Source organism: Cariama cristata, unplaced genomic scaffold, assembly GCF_000690535.1.
Source record: "Cariama cristata isolate BGI_N322 unplaced genomic scaffold, ASM69053v1 scaffold10292, whole genome shotgun sequence".
In the NCBI taxonomy this organism is placed as follows: domain Eukaryota; kingdom Metazoa; phylum Chordata; class Aves; order Cariamiformes; family Cariamidae; genus Cariama; species Cariama cristata.
This window is the reverse complement of record NW_009605543.1, coordinates 194,707-218,855: the sequence shown is the minus strand read 5'-3', so window position 1 is coordinate 218,855 and position 24,149 is coordinate 194,707. Positions and strand designations below refer to the sequence as shown.

Sequence of the window (24,149 nt, the reverse complement as noted above, 5' to 3'; positions counted from 1 at the left end):
ATTGTGGCCAGGTGTGGGGGTGGTGGGAAAAGAGTTAAGGAAAAGATGCCTAATTCCAGCCTGCCTGCCTTAGAAAAGGACAAGCAACTGAAGTAGCTGTTCTCCTGCAGCAGCAAAGTGGAAGTGATGTTGTCAACTACTGCTGCACACAACTGAGCTCTTGCTGCTAAAAAAGTAGGAAAAACTAGTTCTAGAGGAAGCTTTTCTAGAAGAAAAACTATCTTCTAGAACCAGAGATCCAGAAACAGGAATATCTGTCAGTGTTTTAGCTGCAGAGGGAATCTGTCTCTGATTTCTGGAGGGAAAAATAAGAAAAGAGATGGGAAATCTCTATACAGCTACACACTGAGGAAGGTAAGAGAAAGGGATGCTGATGGTTCCACCTGCAGCAGCACTTGTTAAAAATAGGAGAGCTCTGGTGGTAAATAAACTAATTTCTTTATGATTAATGAGCTAATAGGAAAGAGTAGGGAATGAGGTGGAGTTAGAGTTTCAAACATTTCTCGAAATGGCAAAATAGCTGTCTGAATTATTCCCTATTGTTATTTGTTACTTTTCACTGTTGAAAATTTGATTCCTGCATCACTGTTTCTACAAACAACTCCAAAAGCTGTTTTTTCTGTGTGAATTCAGCTGATTGGACAAAGCCTAAAAAAACATTTTAAGCCCACTGCAATTATTAAAATCTAATATCTGTTTCTAGCCATTCTGGAACTGAATAAATAGTTAAATTCATCAGGAAATACAATCTTTCTAATGAATTTGGCCAGCTCTAGCAATTAGTTCTAAATTCACTTCTGTAACAGGAACTATCCCCAAACACATACTTGCTTGGTTTTTTCTCAGTAAAGCTGTTTCACAGTGAGAGAAATAAGTATTACTAGAAAATAATTCTACTGTTGGAAAAATTAATCTTCTTGAATAGGCTGAGAATAAATGTAAGTAGGATTATATGAAGGATCAGCTCAGACAAATGACATCAAGTTACTGCATATATCTTCTCTTATGCTTACCTGATCTCTTCCCAGTCACATTTGTTTAGCTCACCAACAAATAGCACATTTTTAGTGCTAGCAGCAACATAGAGCCTACTCCTTTGTGAGAATGAGCTGTACCTCATGCTATTTCATGAATCATAGGTGGAATTGTCGACTAGTTCTGGTTGTGGAAATGTCAGTGATGTTCAGTGGTGACGTGTGAAAAAGATGCCAAATTGTTTTTCAGGTAGTAGATTAGACTGTCTTTGCTAGCAGCTAAAAATGGCGTGTTGAGTTGAAAACTCAACAATGTTTTCAATATCAGAGTTTTTTCAAGAATACTCATATTTAATGCTTATAGCATTTTTTTCTGCCTGTAACCACAGTTTTTTCCTTAATTGCAAAATAGTTTCTGAGCATAACTGTATTTTGAAAAAAAGAGGAAGTTTGAACAGGAACTGTGAGAGCAAGTACGATATTTTATAACTGATGATTGGCAAGCTGACGCTCCCAAGCGAGGTCCCGACTGCTCGCTAGATAGTGCTTTCTTCAGGGACTTACACTATAGTAGTGCCTAAGCACATATAAACTGGAGTTTATCTTGCCAGTCTAGGTGGGACTCAAGTAGGCTTTAACTATATTGCCAAGCTGTTTAACAGTTCTGCAAAGCCCAGAGCAGTGATCAGAAATGTAAATAAAACATTTTTGTCCTAACAATTGACATTTAACTCTTCAGTTTTAAATATGTCAGGAAGTTGCATGGCTGCCGCTCAACTCTAGAGGAATTTGAAAGAGTAGATAATAAATGTGTCTTCATTTTTTCCCAAATAGCATTGTTTCTGTAAGTTAAATGGAAAGAAAAATTTCTTTGATTCTTACTCAGTATCATAATTAACACTAAAATGACTGGGAAAGATCTCATCAGGAGGTTCCTGGATCAGTAACTGTCATACAGATGACCATTTTGCCTGTGATCTCCTTCCACAAGACATTGGCAGAGGGATAAAACACATGTCATAAATCAAGTAAGTGTTTTAGAGGGATCCACACTGTGAAAGACTGCAGAAAAATTGGAGCAGTGTCCTGAAACTCTTCCTAGGCAATACACTCTCCCACTCCCTCAGCCCTGAGCAATACAACAGGCTCATGTCAGCCTTGTAAAAGGCTGTGTGGGACAATGAGGACTATTAGAGACCAATAACAGGATTACCTGGCCTCTGCAGGTCTGGCAAGGTAGGTTCCAGGTAGGGAGGACGCATCAGGACCTCCAAGAAGTTTCCTATCAGATTTAGTGTTGTTATTGGCATTATATGTGAGGTTCATCACTGTTTTGTCTTTCTGCCTCTGCCCTTTCCAAGCCAGGACCATGGCCATCTAATCTGAGCTCTTATTACACAACTTGCAGATGTACGCAGTCTAGGAAAGAAAGCTCTAATCAAAGACACTCTTTACATGAGAAATTTTCAAAGCATGATAAAATTGGCAAAATCGTTGAATGAGAAAAATTGTTGTTATGGTTACCAATGAATTTCAGACAAATAAAAATAACTAACAGACTTACAGTTTGTATCTTGCCCCAACAGTTGCAACCATTTAAAACTCAAGGTAAATAAACTTACATAATGGTTTTGGATAGAGATTCAATTCCAAAATATGGTAGGTAAGTCTGTTAACCTGTACTATATGTTAGGGGACGTGTATTTCCAAAGAATCCTGTGTTTTCTTAAAAAGTGGATTTCTTACTTCAAATGTAACTGAGATGAAATACTTCTTCAAATGATCTTTTTTTTATATTTGCTCAAATAAGGACAAAGGTTATAAAAAATTAAAAAAGTTGACTAAAATTTTAAATTGCTGTCTCAAGTCTCAAAAAATAATTTACATTTTAGACATGATTCTGTCTTTAGGTCCCATAAATTATTGGGAGCACTTTCAATCAGGAAAATAAAGTAACTCTAATTTTCGATATTGAAAGCTCCTGATTTAAAACTACTTTGTCACAAAATAAGAAAAAAGGAAAATACTTTCTGCTGTACAACACATCTGTGTTAACAGATTTTACTTTTTTTGTTGAATATTTCCTTTCTTTTATCGTTTTGTTCCAGAACTTTCCCTTCCTTTTCCTAGACCTTGCTTGTGGCTTACTTGAAATCGTGATGCAGCTCAGGTGGTCTATAACAGTTTAATTAATTTTCATACTTTGTCTACCTCAGACCCACAGGTTTAATTCACATTGGGGGGGGAAAGTTTTAGGAAGTAATATAGGAAATACGAAGTTATAATACAATAAAAGCAATAAATAGTAAGGGGTCAGAGTGGTGCGGGTCTAGGAACAGGTGTATGCTGTCAGGGAGGGCAACTCAGCCAGATGGAGGCTTTCAGGGGTCAGATGGGGATCCCAAGCGTTCCAGATCTGTGCTGCTTTGCAGGCATTTCTACATCACATGTACCATGAAAGCCTGGCTTCATTAATCCGAAAGCCAGATGAGAAAACCTTATGAGAAAAAAGGTATGTGGAACAGGTTTTTATTTCTGGTTTGTGAACAGGATATAGTCACATTTAAGTTAGCAGAAAAGGTTTATATTTGTGAAACTTGGTTATTTACCTAGGGATATGTTCAAAGGATTTTGCAGGTAAACAGAAGCTCACTCTGCCTTTACTCTGAACCAGCCAGAGGCGTGCTAATCCCAATCCAAAAGCCATGAAAGTGTGACTATTATAGGATCGTGCTCAAGCTAAGAAGTAACCTCAGTGTCATGCTAACCATCACGACATGCATCAAAATTGCCTGACTGGCTCTCACCGAGAGCGAAATGACCTGCAGTATTCCTGCAAAAGACTGTGCAGATGTACCCTTAATCAGGATGATTTATTTTTTTTTAATTTTTATTCTAGTATCTCATCCAAAAAGTAAATAGTATAGAAAATATTTTTAAAAGATTAAATATATATAAACAAAGTTTTATCTTGTTTTTAACTGAAAATGGCACTTCATAAAATATTGATGTATTATTCCCTGACAATACTATTCTCTAGTAGTCTCTAGTAAGTTTTACAGGTATTATCTCAATGATCAACTTCCTTATTTTTATTATAATCATATTAATGCTTTATAAAAGGATGACAAGATTTTGTTAGTTCATACTAATCTGCAATGGAGATGCAAATTTTGTACTCCTTCCTGGATTTTCTCCAAACTGAAGATGTAAGAATAGAGTTTTTAAAATCATGATTCAACAAAGCTCATGTGCTTAGCTGGGTAGTTTATGTTGCAAGAGTTTTTTCCAGTTCAAATAATAAAACTCTTCACTGAAAGAGCAATGACAACTGCATAACTCTTGCCTTATGTTTTGAAGAAAAGCTATGCATTTCATATGGTTTTACACCAGAAGCAGATTTTTTTCTTGTACATACTTAAAATATTGTCCAAGTTTTTTTGAGGGATTGGGTTAAACATTGCATTTTCCCTGAATCTGAAAACCGAAGAAATTTTTTAAGACTAAAGTTTTTCGTTCTAGGCATTTCACATGGCTCTGTTGATTTTCCAGTTCAGGTCATCACAGTTCTTATACAAAGATGAAATATGTGTCATGTTGAATTAACTCTGGAATATATTTTGAATATTGCCATGGCATGTGTAGCCCTTTCAACTCTGAATCTTTACAGTAAATATTCAGTGTTTCATCTTTACTATTTTAACTCCATCTGACAAAAATGTAAAAAAAATAAAAGCAAGCTTGAAAATAGACTGCATTGTTGCTCATCTCATGCATTCTTAGCAGAGGAGTTGTGGAGCAAAACAGAAAAATATATTTGGCTAGACAAGTGCCTCTTCATTTGTACAGACCACTTATGTCAGACTCAAAAAACACCTAACTTTATCTAAAACTCAACCTGATCTTATGTGGAAATCTCTTTTGGGTGAGAAACATTTGGAGGGGAAAGCAAAAGTAAACAAAACTAATTTTTGTGCAATTTCTTTTACGTATTTGTCTTCAGTTTTGCTTCCACTAAAATTAGGTGCAAAACTTTTTTTTTTTTTCAATGAGGGCTAGAATGCCTATACATAGATACTGATGGGTCAAAGAACAAAAATTGGAGTGCAAATATGCTAAGACTATTGTTTGTATTGCATCTGCTTAGCATTGCTGAGTTTGATTCTTCTGTGAACATCTTAAGTGATGCAGGAACAACTTCAGCTTCAGGATTTTTAGGGAAATGTGATCTTTGGAAAACTGTCTAATTCTGGTAGTTGTGTATGTATTCTGCATAGTTAGTGTACAAATCTCTTGGAGAAACAGAAGGTTATTATAATTGTATGCTTCTGAGTTTTCCCTCCATTCTCTTTCTTTCCCAATAGGGTGGAGTGAATGGCTTGACTGGAGAACTGGAATTTGCAGAAAATGGGGGGAATCCCAATGTGCATTTTGAAATTTTGGGGACAAATTATGGAGAAGATCTGGGCAGAGGCATCCGCAAGGTGAGGCTACATATATTCAAACCAGAGACTATTTTTACTGATTTGTTTTTTTAAAAAAACCTTTGTGTTCCATGTTCATAGAAAAATGTTTGATGGCAGATAAATGTGTTCTTGTGTATTATTAAGAGGGGTAAGAAATGGGAGAAAAGTCTTGAACTCCTGGATACCCACCTATTTCATTATTGCAAAGAGGCCTTACAGTAGGTTGTGTTGATCAAGGTGGTGTTTCTATACAGAATGTGTTAAGCTGCTGGTTGGCTGTCCCAAAAGACCAGTGAAAGCTGTTGTTTTGTAACCCTTGCAACCCATTTCCAAAATAGCAAATTTTACATTGAACTATTTTTAGAGCACTCAGATTGGCACTTGATATTTATGGTCAAAGTGGGATGCTGCAACTGCTAGATGATTAAAAGTCATAGGTACAGAAAGAGAAAATCTGTTGTAACAGAGACAAAATTTCTGTAATCTCTTGTCTTCATGAAATAAGTACACGATGTTTTAGTAGAAATTAACTTTTACGGAATAAGTGTAATGTTGTGTATTCAACTGCCGGACGCAGTCCAAATACTTAAACTTAGATTGTTTGAGGAAATCTCCAGCAAAGTTACTTTTTCTTGGTATTTCAGTTTTGCTAGTCTGTAAAAATAAATTTAAGTCCTGTGTAAGGAATGGTGGAAACAGGTCTCTATTCGCAATGCAGAGCCTTAACTTTGGACAGCTGTCCATCTGGGATGGCAAAAGTAGTAAAAATCGTATAGTACCTCTTGGGAAAGTAAGAGACTAATAGGCTTTTTGAGGAGCAGCTCTCATGTAAAGACAGACCTCCTGAAAGGTAATACCAAGATCTCTTCATTTAGTGTATCAGATCACACTGGTTTTTATATGTGAGGAACCTGAAGTGATTGTCTGAAAGCAAATGACAGAGAAAGTTATCTTAATATACGTAAACTAGTTCCATGTGTCAGTGTCACTATATGATGAAGTACATCATTTGTCTGCAGACCTTCTGCAGTAACAGATAAGTGCTCTGAAAGAAGGGAGAGATAAGTAAGAAGTTAAAAGTCTAAACTCCTGAAATTTCTCCTCTGCTATTCATCGGAATTGTTATTCTGTTCCTGTCGTTTCATCTGTTGTCAATACCTTAATGTACACATGTGCCTATAGTTATGTCACCGTGAGGAGAGATCCTGACAGATACTTTGGAAACCAAATGGAACTGAATCTTGTTGATATTTGGAGGTGTGCTTCACAAAGTCTTTAGGCAACCAGAATTTTTGGATGAGTTCTTATTCCCTTACCTATACATTCAGTCTTTTTCAACATATTTTGACTTGATTTATTTTCTATGCAATGCATCGAGGAGCTGTTTATTCTTTAGAGCAACCAGGTGGTCCTTCCTGAGACAAATCTGTATCTCTTCATTTAATTTAATTGGTTGACTTTGGCTGGTTTTTGACTTCAAGCCTGTCTGGGTGAATGCCAGGGTGAAGCATTAAATTGTGTTCTTCCATTTCACATAGAGAAGAGAAAGAGAGACGTACAGAAAGGTCTTGGAAATTTAGAAGTACAAAAAGATTTCCTAGCCTTTCTAACTCTTTTCCGATGGTATAATTTAGATTTATGGTTCAAATTTAAACTATGGTACAGTTTACTTTTACAGGAGAGATTAACTACTATGGGCATGTGTAAGTTGTGCAAAACAATGAGATAGTACAAACAGGCTTTTTTGAACCTGCCTTGTTTACCCTTTATCATAGTACAAGGACAAAGTGACATTCACCGTCTTTGAAAGGAAATGGATTTGAAGTTTGTCAAAGAGAACAGAGTTTTGCACAGAATATAATTAGTCCATGAAACTCAGTGTCACAAGTCCCTGTTCAGGAGAAAAGCAAAGTTAAAAAGTAAGATCCTGAAAGTATTTTTTTTTTTTCTGTTTGCCAAGATAAGCATTTAAAATTGAATATAGAGATTATAAGGAAAAATTTGTGTTGAAGGTTGCACTATAAATGTCTGTCGTTAGAGTTCTGTGATGTGCTGCAGCTGGTTAAAAAGAAGAAAGTGTCCAGAGCAGAACAGATTTAATCTGTTCCAATTTTTTTTTCTAAGCATTCAGTGATCCAGAGAAAGCTTTAGAAAGAGTCCTGGTGTGGAGAAAGGAATTTTCTTTAGAATGGAATTTCTGTGTATATTGTGAGAATGTGATAATTGTTCTTGGAAGCGTCTTTCATAAAAAATTCAAAGTAGTTCCATTTAAATATTGTATTTTTTTTACACTAGATTGGATAGTAAAAGAGTTGAAAGTAAATATGGTATTTATAATCAGTGTCACAAAGTTAAAAAAACAAGCTGGGGATCCTAAAACTTGTACAAGAATATTTTTTGGGGGAAAAAAATGCCATATGTTGGTTTTACTCATTTGATAAAAATTCACATATTTTATCTTTGATTAGGTTTTACTTTACAGTGTATGAGCCACTAGTGTTGGAAGCAAATCACAATAATTACAAGAGTCAGATATATTTTTGGTAGCTACACTAATTAAAGTGCACTTCAGATTTTCATGTATTTAGTGGTCTGACTACAGAACTACCTAACCATTTTTATTTCTCAACTCTAGTGGAAGCAGCTGCAATTAGCAGACTGACTGAAATTTCTAAACAACTGCATCTTCCCTAATTAACATATTTCCAAGTACTTTTATAGGACATAATGAAGGGTGAAATCATGACAAAAGGCCCATTGAAGTCATTGGGACCAGAGGTTCATACCAAGTCAAGTGTGTAAAGAATTTTATTTTTTTTCTCCTGAGGAACAATCAACTGATTTTAATTAAAGCAAGTAAAATTTTAAAACGCACTTGAATTTTTCAAGAGTCCAAATTCTGCTTGAAGTCGGTTCTCTTTGGGTTCCATGATAATTTGCTTACTTCTGAAACCTTCACTTATATTCACAGATTAATATTCCTAGGACTCGAAAAAGCAAACGGTTTAGGAAACACCAAGAATTCATGTTTGTGTTTGTTTTTATTGGCCAAATTAAGCCATGTATCTAGCAGAAACTTTCTGCGAGTCCCCTCCTTCAGCTTTCATGGGCTGCTGTCATACTGGGAAAGCAGTGGGAGCATTCATGTGGAAGTTCATTGTGTTGGGGTCCTTCATCTAGTGATGAGTTAGCAAGTTCAGGAGAGGGATTTGCCTGAAATACAAATTTTGTACCGTTGTGTCTGTGAATGCTATCCATCACCTTGCAGACCACGGATCGCTTAGGCTATATGTGTTGCCAGAGTTGGGTACTTGGAGTAATACAGTCAGAGCACTGCCAGATACTGATTTTATTGATACCAGTGGTGTTACTATCCCAAAGGAACTGTAGAAAAACTCTTGCTTTTACACATTATGCTGTGGCTTACGTTTGCGCAGATATAGTTATATTCAGTGGGAGACACGGGTGTATTTCTGACATTTCTTTGTTGGCATTTGTCTATTGGTATTTGACATTTGAGTATGTATTCTTTGACATTTAAATTTCAGTGCAATACTTTTATCTACACTGTTAAAATAAAAGCTGCCATTCCTGTGAATAACCATCCAACAAACAAACGAACAAAAGGGAGTTGATAGCTCAGAGGAGTACTGTCTTATATCTTAGCGGTGTAGAAAACAGCACTGCACAAATAGTGGTTTTAACATTTCTTCCAGTGCTCCTTGTATCAGAATGAGCTCATCCTCAAAGGCCCTGTGCTACACCTTTTGAAGTTTAGAGGACTTTCTTCCTGTTCCCACACTCGTTTTCTTACCACGTGTGGACATTTGGAAACCGCAGTGCATTTTGTTCTGTCTCCATTTCCCTGTTAGCATACACCCGCCTCCTGTGCGTTTCTCTTCTCTTCTGAAGATGGTTTCTGTCACGTCCTCCCAGTGGGGGAATGAGATGTCACTCCAGGCTCTCGCATCTCTTCCTCTCTGCACCAGGATGTCCATGTCAGGGCTTTCTTTGCATTCAGGACACCTCAGGATGCCTTGGTGCAAGGATAGAGCCGTGGGCATGCAGGAAAACAGATACCCTGGGTGGGGCACCTGGGTAACCCAGGATGCTTTGAGCCCTCCACCTTTGTCTGGTAGGATTGTAGGGCTCTGTCCTGAATGATTTTAATTTGATGACCTTAAGGAGGAAATGTTAATCTGTTTTAATCTGAGAGATATCTGTAGCACAAAGCATTTCATGTGAATGTGATTGAAGACCTTTGGCCATAACGCCTCACAGATGTGATGTTCCTCTCTCCTCCTGCCAGTGCGAATGGCAGGACCTTCCCTGCGGAGTCAATGCATGCAGGTTTTTATTTCACGGATTATTAAGGGTTACAGGGAACATTCTATAGTTGTATAATTTGTTCAGAGATGGGAATATTGTATTGCGGTTTTTGTTTTCATTCTAGAAAAATAATTGCTACTTCCACGTCATCTGAGAATAGTTGTTGATTACAGTAGTGTCATTGCTTTGTTATCTGGTATATAATTTTTTTCTTACATTTGCATCACGAAGCAACATATATTCCATGTGTATATTGTGATCTTGGGGAAGTTGCTGTCTCTTCTTACAAAGTTAAAACTTATTTTTTGCATCTTTTATTTCTTATTCTCCTTTGGTTCATTAGGTAAAAAGAAGTTATACAGCTCTGCTGACACTTATTAACTAACACCATTTAATAACCAAGAGCGGTCAAAGTGTTTGCTTCTTGGTTAGCTGCTTGAGGTAAATGATGGGTTCACCTGTTCCCTTTGTGATCGTGATCAAAGGTAGAGCTCTGTAATGTGATTTTTAAAATGTTTATATGTCAGCACCTGGTACTTTAAGCTGTGATCTGTTTCAGCTGTCTCTAAAGGTTGACATGCAATTTATGATATGACTGAAAGATACACTTACAATTTACAGAGACTTTATTGATGGTGTATTTTCTAGTGAGTTGAAAATGAATGTTGCTGTATCTGACTGCTTTGCCTCTAGTGTTGATAGAAAATATGGACCTGACAGTACTAACATGATACTCTCTCTAAAGCAACTTTAAATACATAAGCAGCCTGCTAGAAGCAAAATATACTACTTAGTACTAAAGGTAAAGAGGTAATTAAATACCTTGGTGAACTGGGACCTGCTGTTCCAGTTCAGCACAGTACTTAATTCTGCTGTAAACCTGCTGAGGAGTACCATTTCCTTCCTTTACTTAGTGCTATGCAATAGATGAAGATACAGTGACCGCTAGCATCTGCGAATCTTTTGTGAAAATTCATCAGTGAAATTCAGTTTGGCTGGAAAGTGTTGGGAATTTGCATGTTATCACAATGCAAGTAGTGTTAGTAGAGAACTGTGATTTACTTGAAAGTGCACTTTTGTTTAGCTTAAAAGTCAAACTAAATGCATTTTTGCATCTAATGGACAATGGAAAAAAGGCCCCTATCCATAATTGTATTCCTGAATTTTAAAAAATGTAAAAGTTTAAAAAATTTCCCTCTCTTTGCTTTTGAACAACACATTTTCTTTTAAAAATCTGAGACTGCAGAGAAAGAGACAGACTGACTCAAAGTAATCAATAGTGTATCATCTGGAGAATTTGTCAGGTTTTGGACTCTCTGAATCAGATGGGGGGTGGGAGGGAATCTAAATCTCGGTGCTGGAGTGTCCAGGTGCCTGCCCTGACCCCCTGGGCTGTTGTCTGGATGAGTCACTATTTCAGTGTTCATAACAAGTGCAAAGTAAAGAAGCCAGAGATGGATGTGGTGGCTTGGTGGATGCTGCTACAGGAATATGGAAGACCAAGGTCCAAGTCCTTCCTCTAGTGCCCATTAGTAAATGCAGAGTAGAGCTGCTGCTATAAGCAGTGCTATGAGCAACCTGTTCCCCATGAATTATTCACCTGTGGAGCAGGACTTCCACCATGAATCAGTTTTATGAGCAGAATCACCCAGAACTCAAACTCCAAACTAGTGCCCACAAAGCCAAGGCAAACACAGTACAATAGAGACCTGTTATCCCACCTATTTCTCCTTAGAAGCAGCACAGGCAGGCATGTCTGCAGAGCTCCAGTGCGCTCAGGCATTTGAGCATAGCAGGACCTGTTGTAAAGCAAACAAGTGGGTTTAGGTTGTAAGAGAAGCAGGTGTCCAGATTTCCCAGTCTAGAATAAGAAGGTTAAGTGCCTGGGTTAAAATTCAACTCAAATAGTTAAGATACAGGTTTATCCAGTTTTCAGCATGCAGGTTGGATGGCTTTTAGCAGTGACATTTATAGGGCTAGAGCAGTGAGATTTGAACGCCCCCAAAAATCTTTCAGGCCTCTAAGTAACTGCAGCACTCTGGAGTGAAGGGGAGGTTGCTTCTGCATTGGGAACAGTGGGGAAAAAGGGAAAATGCAGGGTGGCAAGAGGGGGGAGTGCAATGGGATGCTGGGGAGAAGCATTGATGTCAAACAGAAATTCCCCTTGGGACCTTGGTGCTCTGTAGTATTTCTCTTGGCAATTTTGGCAGGGATGAGTCTCTCTCTCTTTTGCTCAGAATTTCCATTTTGTCAAGACTGTGAAACTGCTTTCAGTGGATTGGGAACTGCCTATTTTGACTGATTGCTTTCATTAGAAAGAGACAAATCTTTTTTATGTGCTTTAAATTATATACTTTCATGGGTTTTATTCATTTTTGATCATCGGGATAAGAGGTTACATTTTACCCGTCTCCTGTTGAAAATGCAGTTGTCTTGACAGCAAAGAACAGGAGAAATATTCAAAGTTGTGTTTTTAATTTCCTTTAATATCTTGTTATGACAATGGAAACTTGAGAGAGATCAGTCGAAAAATAATTTTTTAAAAAAAGCTAGGACTTGGATGAGTAACTCCTGTTTTCTGTTGATGCTGCTAGGCAAGTACCTAACCACAGAGGCTCCTATGTGATTATTCTGTGCTTCAGAATAGGCGTAAGAGCAAAGAATGATACAGAATTCCTTCATTTCTTTTTTGCAGCAAAGATTTTTTTTGTCCTGAAAAATTTTGAATAGCAGAAATAGCGTGGTGGCTTTTTAATAACTACGGTGGGAAAGAGAATTTGGATTTGAATGTAAGTCAGGTTAATGTAGCATGTGAAACTTGATTTGTATCCATTAGACATTTTTCCTTGATTTCTGAGTTCCTATCTTCGTCTTAAATGGCTTATAGTTGGCCAGAGGTCAGCCAGGCCAAGGGATCATATCACCATTGTGTTTCCAAACTCAATACTTGCAGTTAGTAACCCTTTACAGTTTTCAGTATGATCAGTTGGGTCACTTTTGAAATACCTTTGCTGTGGTTATATGGCTTTTTCTTCTGCATGAGTAGCTGTGAAAGGCTCCCGGTGAACATGGATCTGCAGAACTAGCTAGCAAGTTGTGGGGAATTTTTATCCTCAAATATTTCAGCTGAGCAAATTAGCTTTGTAACTCACTTTGGAGATTTGAAGAGCCTCAAAACTGACATTTTGAATAATGTCAGAAGGAACTGTGTGTGATTGAAGAATGGACTTAATGCTTCATTAACCTCTCAGGCAGTACTGCTTCTATGTGATTTTGGAAATCCCATTAGGGACTTCTCTTCACCTTTAAGGGAGCACTCAGTGGGTGCTGCTTCAAGAATGTGGTTCATCATCCTTGAAATAAATAGGATAAAACACTTGGCTCAACTTGGAATTACTTTTTTAAGGCGGGGATTCTCAATGAATTATAGGTGCCTTCCAGAATTAAAGTTTTCAATGCTTGTCTTTTGCTCTTTAGAGTTGATTTGTTTTCAATCAAAGCTATCATCTGATGAAAATTGCTTCATTTCACAAATACTAGTAACTGGAACAAACATGCATTTTTCCAGTAGTAGGAAGAAGTAATAAGTGCGTTTAACCCTCCATTAATTGAGAAGAAGGGGGTGTTGTAGCTAATTTATCAAGTGAAGAGGGAGAAAACAACTATACCTTCAGTAAGTTAAATATTTCCATCCAAATTTGGATATAAATTGGGTATCCTAGTCAAAAATTAATAGTAATTGGAAAACCATGTAGACAGGAAAGAGGGATGATAAAAAATTGAGCTACTTCTTTTAACAGGAGGCATGAAGAGATGATAGTAGGAAATGGGTCATTAGCTTTGTCTTTTGAGGGTGGTGAAGGGTATTGTTCAGTTCTCAGAATTAAGAGCTCAGTGCACAGCCTTGGGAAGGCTAATATGTCTAAGGGTTATAACACAGATCTTAGTCCATAATATGTGGAAGTAGATCTACACAGATTTCACAAGATTTGACAAATTGTTTTTTTCTTCAAGAACCACAAGCCAAGTCTGACACGATTAGACAGCCTGCTATGTCCTGCCAACAATGCCTCCCCACAATAATGACTCATAGGATTGCAGAACGACCCAGGTTGGACTTCAACGATCATCTGGTCCAACCTTTCAATAAATTGTTTCTAATTTGCACATTTTGTGAGGGACTTCTCCTTGAAGGCTGTGTTGTCTTATAGGCTGTTGAATGTCAGATGAGCCCCTATGGTACATCTAAAAGACCTGGAAGGTTGATATTGACCAAAACTTTGCTGGTACAAGTTTTAAAGTAGGCAGAACTATCTTCTTTTGCAGTAAGATCTCGTTGTTCCAAGCTGGCCTATTAGCAGGAAAATATGAAAATGTGTTTTATTAGACACTGAATATTCATATATAGCAGAAATGAAAGCAACTTGGTTTGGGGTTTTTTGGGGGAGGAGGGAGTTGGCATTTTGTTGTGGTTTTTGGTTTTGGTTGTGGGGGTTTTTTTTGGTGGAAAGACTGTATTTCATTGAGTATGATGCTGAATAATATTTTGTGGACAATAGTAGACAGTATTTTCCTGCAGTGGGGTAAGCAGCCCTGATAAGCCCAATGATCTTTGCCTCTGTGGCCATAGAGTATTCAGTGTCACTTTCTACTAAAGCAGGGAGAACTCAAACATTTAATCCCTTTAGTCCTTCCTCCGCAGACTTTGGGATCTAAAGGAGCTAGCCAAGTCGTAAGCTGATTGGGAAACTGGTAATTGAACTCAACGAGAATGCAGGGCCTGTGGACTTCCATTGAGAGCACCCTCTATATGTCTGTATATCTATATATATGAAATATCTACCTCCCTCAACCTCCACAGGTGTGGCAGTAGATTTACAGTGGGCAGGAATGTGAAAAATTCCATGAAGCTGCTAAGGACTCCCAAATTCATCAGAAGGACATAAGCATCTATAGGCAAGGGTCGGAAAGCGTTACCTTAGCAAAAAGTCAAGGGTGAGCTGTCTCGTGGTGCCCAGTTGACAGGGAGTGTCACGTTTGGGTTGGACCAGAAAATGCATGTGGGTACAGTGGTTAGCTAAAGAGAAAAAGAGAAATGATGCGACAAACTGTGGAAATTGCTTTCCACTGTTGTTAGCACAACACAGCTGAAAGTACAGTAAATCTTTGTTTGTTGTGGTGTTTTTAAGACAGATAAGGAACTAATAGTGATATTTGAGAAGACAAAGAGAAGCATCTCTGTGATTTCAACTTGGATGCTGTATCATTGTTTATAACGTACTGTAGTTTCCAGACAAGTTACTCAGCTCGTGTATTTTAAAATATGGCAGAGTTTACTACGCATAAATCATCATTTGTTAAGTAAGAGTTTTCAATTACGTTTTCTTGTCTGCCAAAAGAACTTCAGAAGTAGAAGTGATATGTCATTTTGTCTCAATACTGCTTTTATGGCAATGCTGAGATACATTTCCCATAAAGTGGTTGTAGCTGTATCCTGCAGTTAAAATAATCTTAAAACTGATTTCCAGAGATAAAAAGTTACTTCTGTGTAATTGGTAAGGGCCACCTCTTTGCACCTTTTGAGTTCTTTACAAATAATAAAGGTGAGGATGATGAAGCTTCCAATGACTTAATAATATTTATAGCTCTTTTGTAGGGCTGAAAGATTTTTATGATTCAACCTTAGAATTACAGTGCTCAGATTTTTGCCTGTTCTAAAGTTATGATATAATGTCTTAATCAAAGGGTAAGTTGCAATGAAAATTAATAAGAAATACTCTTGTCATGGTGTACTCCTGCTTTAAAATATACAGCAGAAGTAATAGAAAAAGGGATATGTGTTAAGTCTCGAATACTTTATATTTTCATCTCAGTAAACAGAATGAATTTTGCTAGAACTCTTTTTCTCAAAAATAAAGCTTTTCAGGAAATCTTAAGGGCTAACAAGACTTTGAAACTCTTTAGACTAGAGGTAATGGAGGGAAATATTATGTTTTAAGGAATTTGGCAAGGTGTGTCTGGCACCTGTGGGAGATGTCTGTTAGCAAATAGTCTCATCATTACTTCCAATACTACTACTCTCCATTTCTCAAAACCTGTGAAAATTATTATGGCCATTTTCCTTATAGCAGTAGATAGAATATTTTTTTTGTGTAAACAGAAAAATATAGGATGGGATAAATTGCAGAAGGTCTTCTGTTGAAATTTGAGCTCAAATTTAATTTCGGTCATATATGTAAAGCATTTTATGACTTGGTTTACAAAAAAGTAGCGTAATATATTGAAACTGGAATGTTTGAGTAAAAGAAATAAATTGAAGTTGATAATATTTGGATTTAAACTAAGAACTTACTAAGTATAGCTAATGACTTTGACGTATTTGCAGACAGCAGAAACATATATTGAGAGTGAAGTGCATGGTAAAGGAAATGGTGTCTCCCTTAAACCCCTGGAAATAAAGCCCTTTTTTTTTTTTTTTTTTCCCCATGGACTTATCCGACATTTCTATCTAGGAGAGATGGATAAAGAAGACAAAGCAAAACCAGATTAGGAGCCAAGCCATGGCTACAGCAAGAAATAAGGGTTGTTTTGCTATGGCTGGGCCATTCTCTGTTTCATGAGTGATCCCAGTGTTATTGCAGATATTGCCAGAGTTGTCTCTTCTCTGATGCTGCCACAGCGTGCTCTCTTGTGCTACTCATGCTACCCTTTGTATGTATTATCTTCAGCGGTTTTCTGTGCTTCCAGTTCATTGACCTGCTACTTTACCTTTTTGTATTTCTTCTATCTTGTCTTTACTTCCTCATGGTGTCCCTCGAAGCTCAGATCTAGTCTCATCTTTGCTGCGTTTTCCTGATCCGTGGTGAACCAGGCTGCTTCCACACCTTACATAGTCATAAAGTTATTAGTCTGAAATGCTGGGGCGGGTTTTGGTTGGGTTTTTTGTTTGTTTGCTTGTCCTTTAAATGCACTTTTGTAATAATCAATATACTTATAGCTCATAAAAATCTGATTTAAAGTATGCATTCTAATGGAGTGTCTTAATAATGAGCCATAAGTGTTTTATATGAATATTTTCATGCAATATGCAGTTTGTATACACCTCTACAGATTTTGCATTATAACTTGATTGCCTTTAAAAATAATAGATTATATTTTAAAGCCTTGATACTGATGTTTTGCATCAATTTGGCTCTAGAATGTTTCAGTACTCCAAACTTATTAGTATTCTGAATTAGCACTCAGGTACTCTTAGCTCTCTAAATTTATTAACTACTGATAAAAAGTGTGATTTCCCCATTGAATGTGCATGTCTGAGATCTCATTAGTCAGCTTGTTTTAAGCTCTGTATTATATTACTTGAGATAAATATTTGACATAAACATACAAAGTAAGAAAATAAATATTTTAGTTAGGATCTAGTTAGGTAGTATATATTGATGATTAAACCACACTTATCACTCACTGGAACAGTGCCAATTAATGCAATTTTGTTAAAATATTTATTAACTTCTTAAAGGGAGTATCAGTCCCACTCATGCCACAGCGGTTGAACAGTTTTATAAACTTGTTTTCCTTGTATCCGTTCCTGTACACATTAAGAGTTGTCTTTATCTTCGTATTCTTCTTTGCTCTGTGGCAACTACCTTACCTTGCAATCCCTGGTCCAGCCATCGAGGCCTGCTGCTAGGTGTATGTTTCTTGATGCTTCATTCATCTTTTTTCCCCCAAATTACAAGTTCTGCTTTTGACGTTGGAGACTGCATAAGCCTGCTTTGTCTTGCAAAATGGCTCCGAAATAATGTTGCGTTAGCAAAGAATAATGTCTGAGGGGGTCCAGTTCACTGTCAGAGCAGTTTTGTTCACACAGTGGATTTCAGGTTGTGATGGGGATCGATGGGTGTAATTCTACAAAGTTTATTCCAGAATGGGGCTACAACCTGGAAAACAAAGTGCCACATGGATGGAATTTTAAGTTATCTCTGTAACAGTCTCTTGCAGAGGAAGGAACAGATAAAGTGGATTTTCTGTTCTACAATGGTAAGATACATGGAAATATTTTATCCAAAGCCCAGTCTACAGTGCTTGGATAGTCAACGTGTCTGATTGTTAGCAGGAAGATTTTAAAGTACAACCTTTTGGTTGGTGTAGACTAAAGTAAATTGTATTTCCCCAATATTTTGTGACCTGTTCACAAATTACCTTTTCAAATACATTTGAAAGACTAGAATAATTCACAGCTAGTTTGGTCTACAGTAAAGTTATAATGAGTCTCTTGATACACTTGATTCTGGTTAGTTAAATTGATTTCTCTGTTTGGCCTTGGGGCTTGTTGTACGCTGAACAGCGTGTGGAAGTTATTGTCCTCTCTCACTACTAACTTTACTGCTGAAGACCTTACACCCTGCCTACTTTCAGCTTTGCCACTTACTGTGTCTGCAGGAAAGCAAATATGACAAGACCAACTGAGTGATGGATATCTTCCCACATGAGAATACAATCTTTATGTCACTTTGTGACTGTAGGCCACCAGCAGATTGCGTTAAACAGGGACTGATGCACTGAATACAAATGTTTTTAGCATCCCTATGTACTGAAGCATTTCTGTTCAGTCCAAAGGGGAGTGAATTTTGCATCAGACTGATTTCATGACGAAGATTTTCATGTTGCTTTTACCATTTGGGGGGGGGATGAGGACAAACGATAGGAAATTTTAATAAGAAATTCTGATCTTCTTTTTCAGATAGTGTGCTGCATACCCATTTGTTTAATATGTTCAGTATGTAACATCATACTCCACATTTATTACCAACCGATTCCTCCAAATTCTTTTTGGTTCCGGTTGTATATTCCTTCTAAGTTTTATTAGGCTCTTTTCCAGCAGGTTTGTAACATCTAAATTGTCAGTCAGTCCATTAGTCATTAGAAGCTGCTTTCTAGTGTGTTGTGCCACTTTAGTATATTGAGGCAAATCATTTTTGCAAGAGAAAATGAAAGCATCAGTAAAGAAAACACAGAATATTATGATACCTTGTTAAAGAAATGTTTTTCCTCATTATTATTTTCTTTTGTATTTTCTTGTTTGTTCCATTTGCCTTGGAGAGGAAAAGTCCATATATAAGTGTCTGATCTAGTTAAATCCATTTTAAAAAAAGGACTGAAAACCAGTCTAAACCTTCAAAGACCATTGATAAAATGAAGCGGAAGTATATTTCTCTCTCCCTGTCTCTTTTTGTTTTCTCTTCTCTTTTCCATTTTTACCATATCTTTTGAAAGGTTCCTTGGCAAGTGCAAATATAATCATACATAATCGTGTGCCAGATTGGCCAGTTTCTATCATCAGTGTGATCTCTCTTAAATCCTGTTGAACATAAACCCCAAAATCTTTCTGTAGAATACAGAATATTTTCCTGTGGATTACACCCATCCATTGAAATGTTACATGTTCAGTTGTTTGTTATTATCTTAGCTCAGCAAAACAATAATCTTCACCTGGGTGTGAAAAAAAGAGAAAGGTGCTGGCTTTTTGCCGGCTGTATTTTTCAAACTGTGAGGGTAACAGTAGACTCAGAATTGCAAGAGGCCATTGACTTGAAGATGTTGCAGTCCTTTGGAGACCACAAAGGGCAGACTTATAACAGATATTTTAATGAAAGTTTCTGGAGTAGGACAATTTAAACTTCACAACCTAAAAGTCTTGAGATAACCTTTGGCAAAAAAATGGATACACTGACTTCAAAAAAATCAAATCGTCCTGAACAGCACAACACAGTTACCTACCTGTAACAAGATCGTTAAGAACTGGGAACAAAAGCAGCCCTCTAACTTGGCATTTGGGGTTTTGAAAGAAGAGAAAGTGTGGGATAGAGCTAAGCAGTAAAGTCCCCACGTTCTGGAGAAGTCAACTAAAATTGAACATAGAACTTACACACTGCTATGAACCTGGCTGTAGAAGGCAAGTGTTTCTTAATATTCTGCATTGAAAAACCTGTTTGAAATGGGGGGGGAAAAAAAAAGTAAAACCTTATTTCATAAGGACTCATAGTTTTTTCCATAAACTCTTCCTATTTTTTCTAATTCCAAACACAACAGTTCACTTACTCAAGGATGGGAGGGTGTTAGTTAAAAATAATACAGCATCAGTTGAATGCTCCACAGAATTTAAAATCAAATGTCTGCAGAGATTATTTGCTATCATGCTTGCTATAAAGGTATATGGCTCTTGTGTGGGATCTTCTAATAATTTGAGATATTTCACTGCCCTCTCTTGGTGAGAGGTAAAACTGGTCTCTTTTTCACAAACCTTAGCCCAAGAACAAAAAGGATTTTTCCTTTGGTGCAAGTGTTATTTGCTAGGAAATCATAGCAAGTTGAATATTGTGAATTAATGAGTATCCATGAAGTTGTGATGGTTGTACTGTTTATTTCAGCTCGAAGCTTGTGAGCTCGCTCGCTGGTTTGATCTATGATATGTGGACATATGCATATAGAAATATTTATTTATGTTTTCCACCTTATACAAACATCATGACAATATATCCTTTTCCGTAATTGTATACAAATATTTTAAGAACACCTTAAAGTCTGTGTGTCTTGTGAGTGGTGAAAAAGCTAATGACATTTTAATTGCTTGCTGGAATAATGAGCTGGTCACTATTTTATTAAAACCTATCAATTTTAGACAGCTAATTCAGGTGCATATGTTCACTAATGATGTCCCTCTAAAACATGCAGAGGGAGGTGCTGCCCTGGAAGGCAGTTCAAAACTGCAAAAGGTACCTGGAGTTATTAGCTAGCTGATTTCACAGTTTCGTTTCAAAGCCTATAAATATCTTTTCTCCTCCACATCTCTGTTAAAAGAAGAGCAAGTTTTGCAAGCTCCCTGAATTACCCCTGAACCAATGCTTCTTGCCTGATATTTCGGAGAACTGAGAAGTCATACATGGAGCCTTAAACCATGACTGATTTCCTAACCACATGCTATTATGAAAGGTTTTGTGAAAACACAGCACAAAAACATAAACTTTGATTTCTGTGTCATGATTAAATCTGATTAAATTAAATCAAGGACTGTGGTTAAACTTCAGTCAGTTCTGTGTTTTACTTCAAAGTAATCAAGCAAATTCTTCAATGATAGCATTATTGGTTCAGAAAGGCTGTGAATTTATACTGCAGGAGGGACTATAATTTAGAAATGCCATGAATTTTGTATATATAGCTTGCAACTCCCAAAGGGATCATTTTTGATGAAAGTTTTGTTTTGCCATAGATTTCAGGAGGTCTATGTTATGGCAATATTTACAAAGGAGTGACTAGGCGAAAAGAAACCAACACGTCTTGTCTTTTGCCAGTGTGTTTTTTCAAGCCAAAGAAGTAAAAGAACAGAGAAATTTGGTACACGTCCAGAGCCGTGTAAGCCATTCAGAGTCTGTTCTGTTGCCGAAGCACAGACATGCTGCTTTGTACTGAGAAGTATTTAAAACACAATTTGCCATTGTTGGTAGCAGAGCAATATTATTAATCCGTATTAGATGTTTTTATACAAAGCAATGACTTGTTCTGTACCAAATGCAAATTCGACAAGTGCCCCTGTGCCGAGCTAGTTGGTTTGAAAGGACGGAGGAGTAGGCATGTCAGCAGTAGAAAGTTTGAACTACACCAAGAGTGTAGTAACTTCCAGGGAAAAGGCTGAAAGGGAGGGAAGCCATGATGGAAAGACAAGGAGAGCCTGCAGATGCTCACAAAGAGAAGGGATTTGCACGTTTACTGCCTGACGTCACTGTTACCCTCCAAGTAACTGTTTGTTCCTGTGCAAGATGTCTTCCAAGAAAGTTTGCTTTTTTGCTCTCCTGCCTAGCATTCAGTAGGCAGCACCACCCCCAGACTTTTCACCAGAGGGTTATCAGGAACTGGGCAGGTCATCCAGCCTGTTGTTTGCTGTCCTGCTTATGACCTGCATCCAGCAGCAGCCCTCTCTGAGCATCGAGTGGGGAGCTGGTGGGCTTTTCTGGCATGTGGCAATATCAGCAGGTCTGACTTTTATAGTGAATGAAGGTCAATCTTCATATGAATTCTCTCAGCTCCCCAGCAGTTAAGCACTCAATCTGTAAGGAGCTTCTGCAAATGTCACCTTGCAAACTGACTACACCCTTTGGCAGGAAATTAGAAGGAGGAAAAACAATTCAAGAACCAGGTTGAGAGATGGTTATTAATTTTTTTTGTCTGCGTCTTTGCTAAAAGGGGAAACAATCGTATCTCTTTCAACACAGCAGAAAAAGAGGAATCATGACACATTTTTAAAATGCAATATATTTGATGCAGTAATCTTGGTACATAGTGTTGTGAAGTGCCTCAGGGCTGCCACACAGTTCACTGCCTTCTTTCTTGTGTAGCTGTTATTTCAAGTCAGTCTTGTGGGATGCGTCCCATCCCCTACTGCGTTTTTGAAGGAATCAGATTCATGACTAGCTGGTATTCTCTACTGACTATTTCTGTATTAGTAGAAAGGCCAATGTTTTAGCTTGGAAATATAAACCTGGCAGGCTGGTGCATTTCTCCACATAACCTTTGTATGGGATTTCACTACTCTGGACAATCACTACTTGAAAAGTGAGTTTTAGGATGAGAACTGGTGCAAATTAGAGACGTGAGTATGGGCAAGCATGTAGGAGATCAAGGTGCATGGTAGGGAAAAGCCCTTCAAGAATGTTGTAGAATGGCAAAACATCTCTTCTTCTCCTCTGTATTTTTAGTTTCTGATATCACTGGGTGATACAACAGCAAGGACGTTAATTTTCCTGTGCCCCTGTCAATGTGGGAACAGTACAGTTTGAGGAAGAAACATTGTTTTGGGAGAAGTATGGGAAGGGTCAACAGATGGCTGAACATGAGCCAGCAGTGTGCCCAGGTGGCCAAGAAGGTCAATGGCATCCTGGCTTGTATCAGCAATAGTGTGGCCAGCAGGACCAGGGCAGTGATCATCCCCCTGTACTCGGCACTGGTGAGGCCACACCTTGAGTCCTGTGTTCAGTTTTGGGCCCCTCACCACAAGACAGACCTTGAGGTGCTGGAGCGAGTCCAGAGAAGGGCAACGAAGGTGGTGAAGGATCTGGAGCACAAGTCTGATGGGAACCGGCTGAGGGAGCTGGGGGTGTTTGGTCTGGAGAAGAGGAGGCTGAGGGGAGACCTGATCGCTCTCTACAACGACCTGACAGGAGGGTGTAGCCAGGTGGGGGTCGGCCTCTTCTCCCAGGGAACCAGTGACAGGACAAGAGGACATGGCCTGAAACTGCACCAGGGGAAGTTCAGGTTAGAAATGAGGAGTCATTTCTTCACAGCAAGGGTTGTTAGGCATTGGGATGGGCTGCCCAGGGAGGTGGTGGAGTCACCATCCCTGGAGGTGTTTAAGAAAAGGCTGGACGTGGCACTTAGTGCCATGGTCTAGTTGACATGGGGGTGTTAGGGCAAAGGTTGGACTTGATGATCCCAGAGATCTCTTCCAACCAAATCGATTCTGTGATTCTGTGAAGGGAATGAATATGGCTGCTTCCTGTGCTGGCTTTCCGTCCTGCTGCTTTTGCTTTGTTTTTGCTTTTCAAGGGTTCCAAGTACACACGGTCAGTGTGAAATGCCAAAAGCTGAATACAGATATCTCCTCTGCTCCCCTTTACAGATAGATGATCACTGTCTAGCTTTTACTACTGACTTCCTAATAAGTTGAAAAGCTAATCAGGAAGAAACATTTCTTTTCAGCTTTTTGACAGTGCCCTCAGATTTCTCCCCATAATTCAGCTAATGAAAAGAATTCCCAATGCAATGTATGCTTATAATTTTAAGACTGTAATAATTTTTTTTTGTATATCTCATTTGCGTAGAAATAGTTATTCCTTAGCACTAGGAAGACCTGGGATAGCTGAGAAAACTTTTTGGCTGAGCTCAGTTTTGTTTTAAATTCATGCAGAAGCTCATTAATATGTATGTGCATATACAGATGTACATATAAGTGCATGCACACAAAAGCTGGTGGCCTACAGTTTTCCTATAAAGCCCTAGGCCACAGACCTCTCTGTGTGAAAATAGATTGTCCAGCCTCAAACACAGGATGTTCAGAAATCCTGAATGCCCCAAAGGTGAGACGGACTTTTGACTCCAGATCTGTTTATCTGTTTCTGAAGACCTGAGGCTTTTCCCTCCCAGTGATCATACATCTTTTGGAAATCTCTGTTTCAGAGGGTGCCGCAAGTTCCTGGGAGGGATTGCTTGCTGCAAGTCTGCAAAAGACTCATGGGTTGCTTGTGGACAGTAGTACATATTATTGGCCTGCCTTTGTTTTTATTCCTATTGTTTCTGTTGACACCTCTTTGAATGGAAAGTCACCCCA

The 24,149-nt window shown here is 38.0% G+C and overlaps 1 protein-coding gene across 1 annotated transcript in view; it reads left to right on the top strand.

Annotated features, from left to right (window-relative positions):
• The window catches only part of GRID2 (glutamate receptor, ionotropic, delta 2), a 228,769-nt gene that overhangs the window by 18,026 nt on the left and 186,594 nt on the right, over window positions 1–24,149 (top strand). The window contains exon 5 of the mRNA XM_009696005.1: window positions 5,339–5,458. Within this exon, the coding sequence (XP_009694307.1) occupies window positions 5,339–5,458 (120 nt within the window). The remainder of the gene's footprint in view (window positions 1–5,338; window positions 5,459–24,149) is intronic.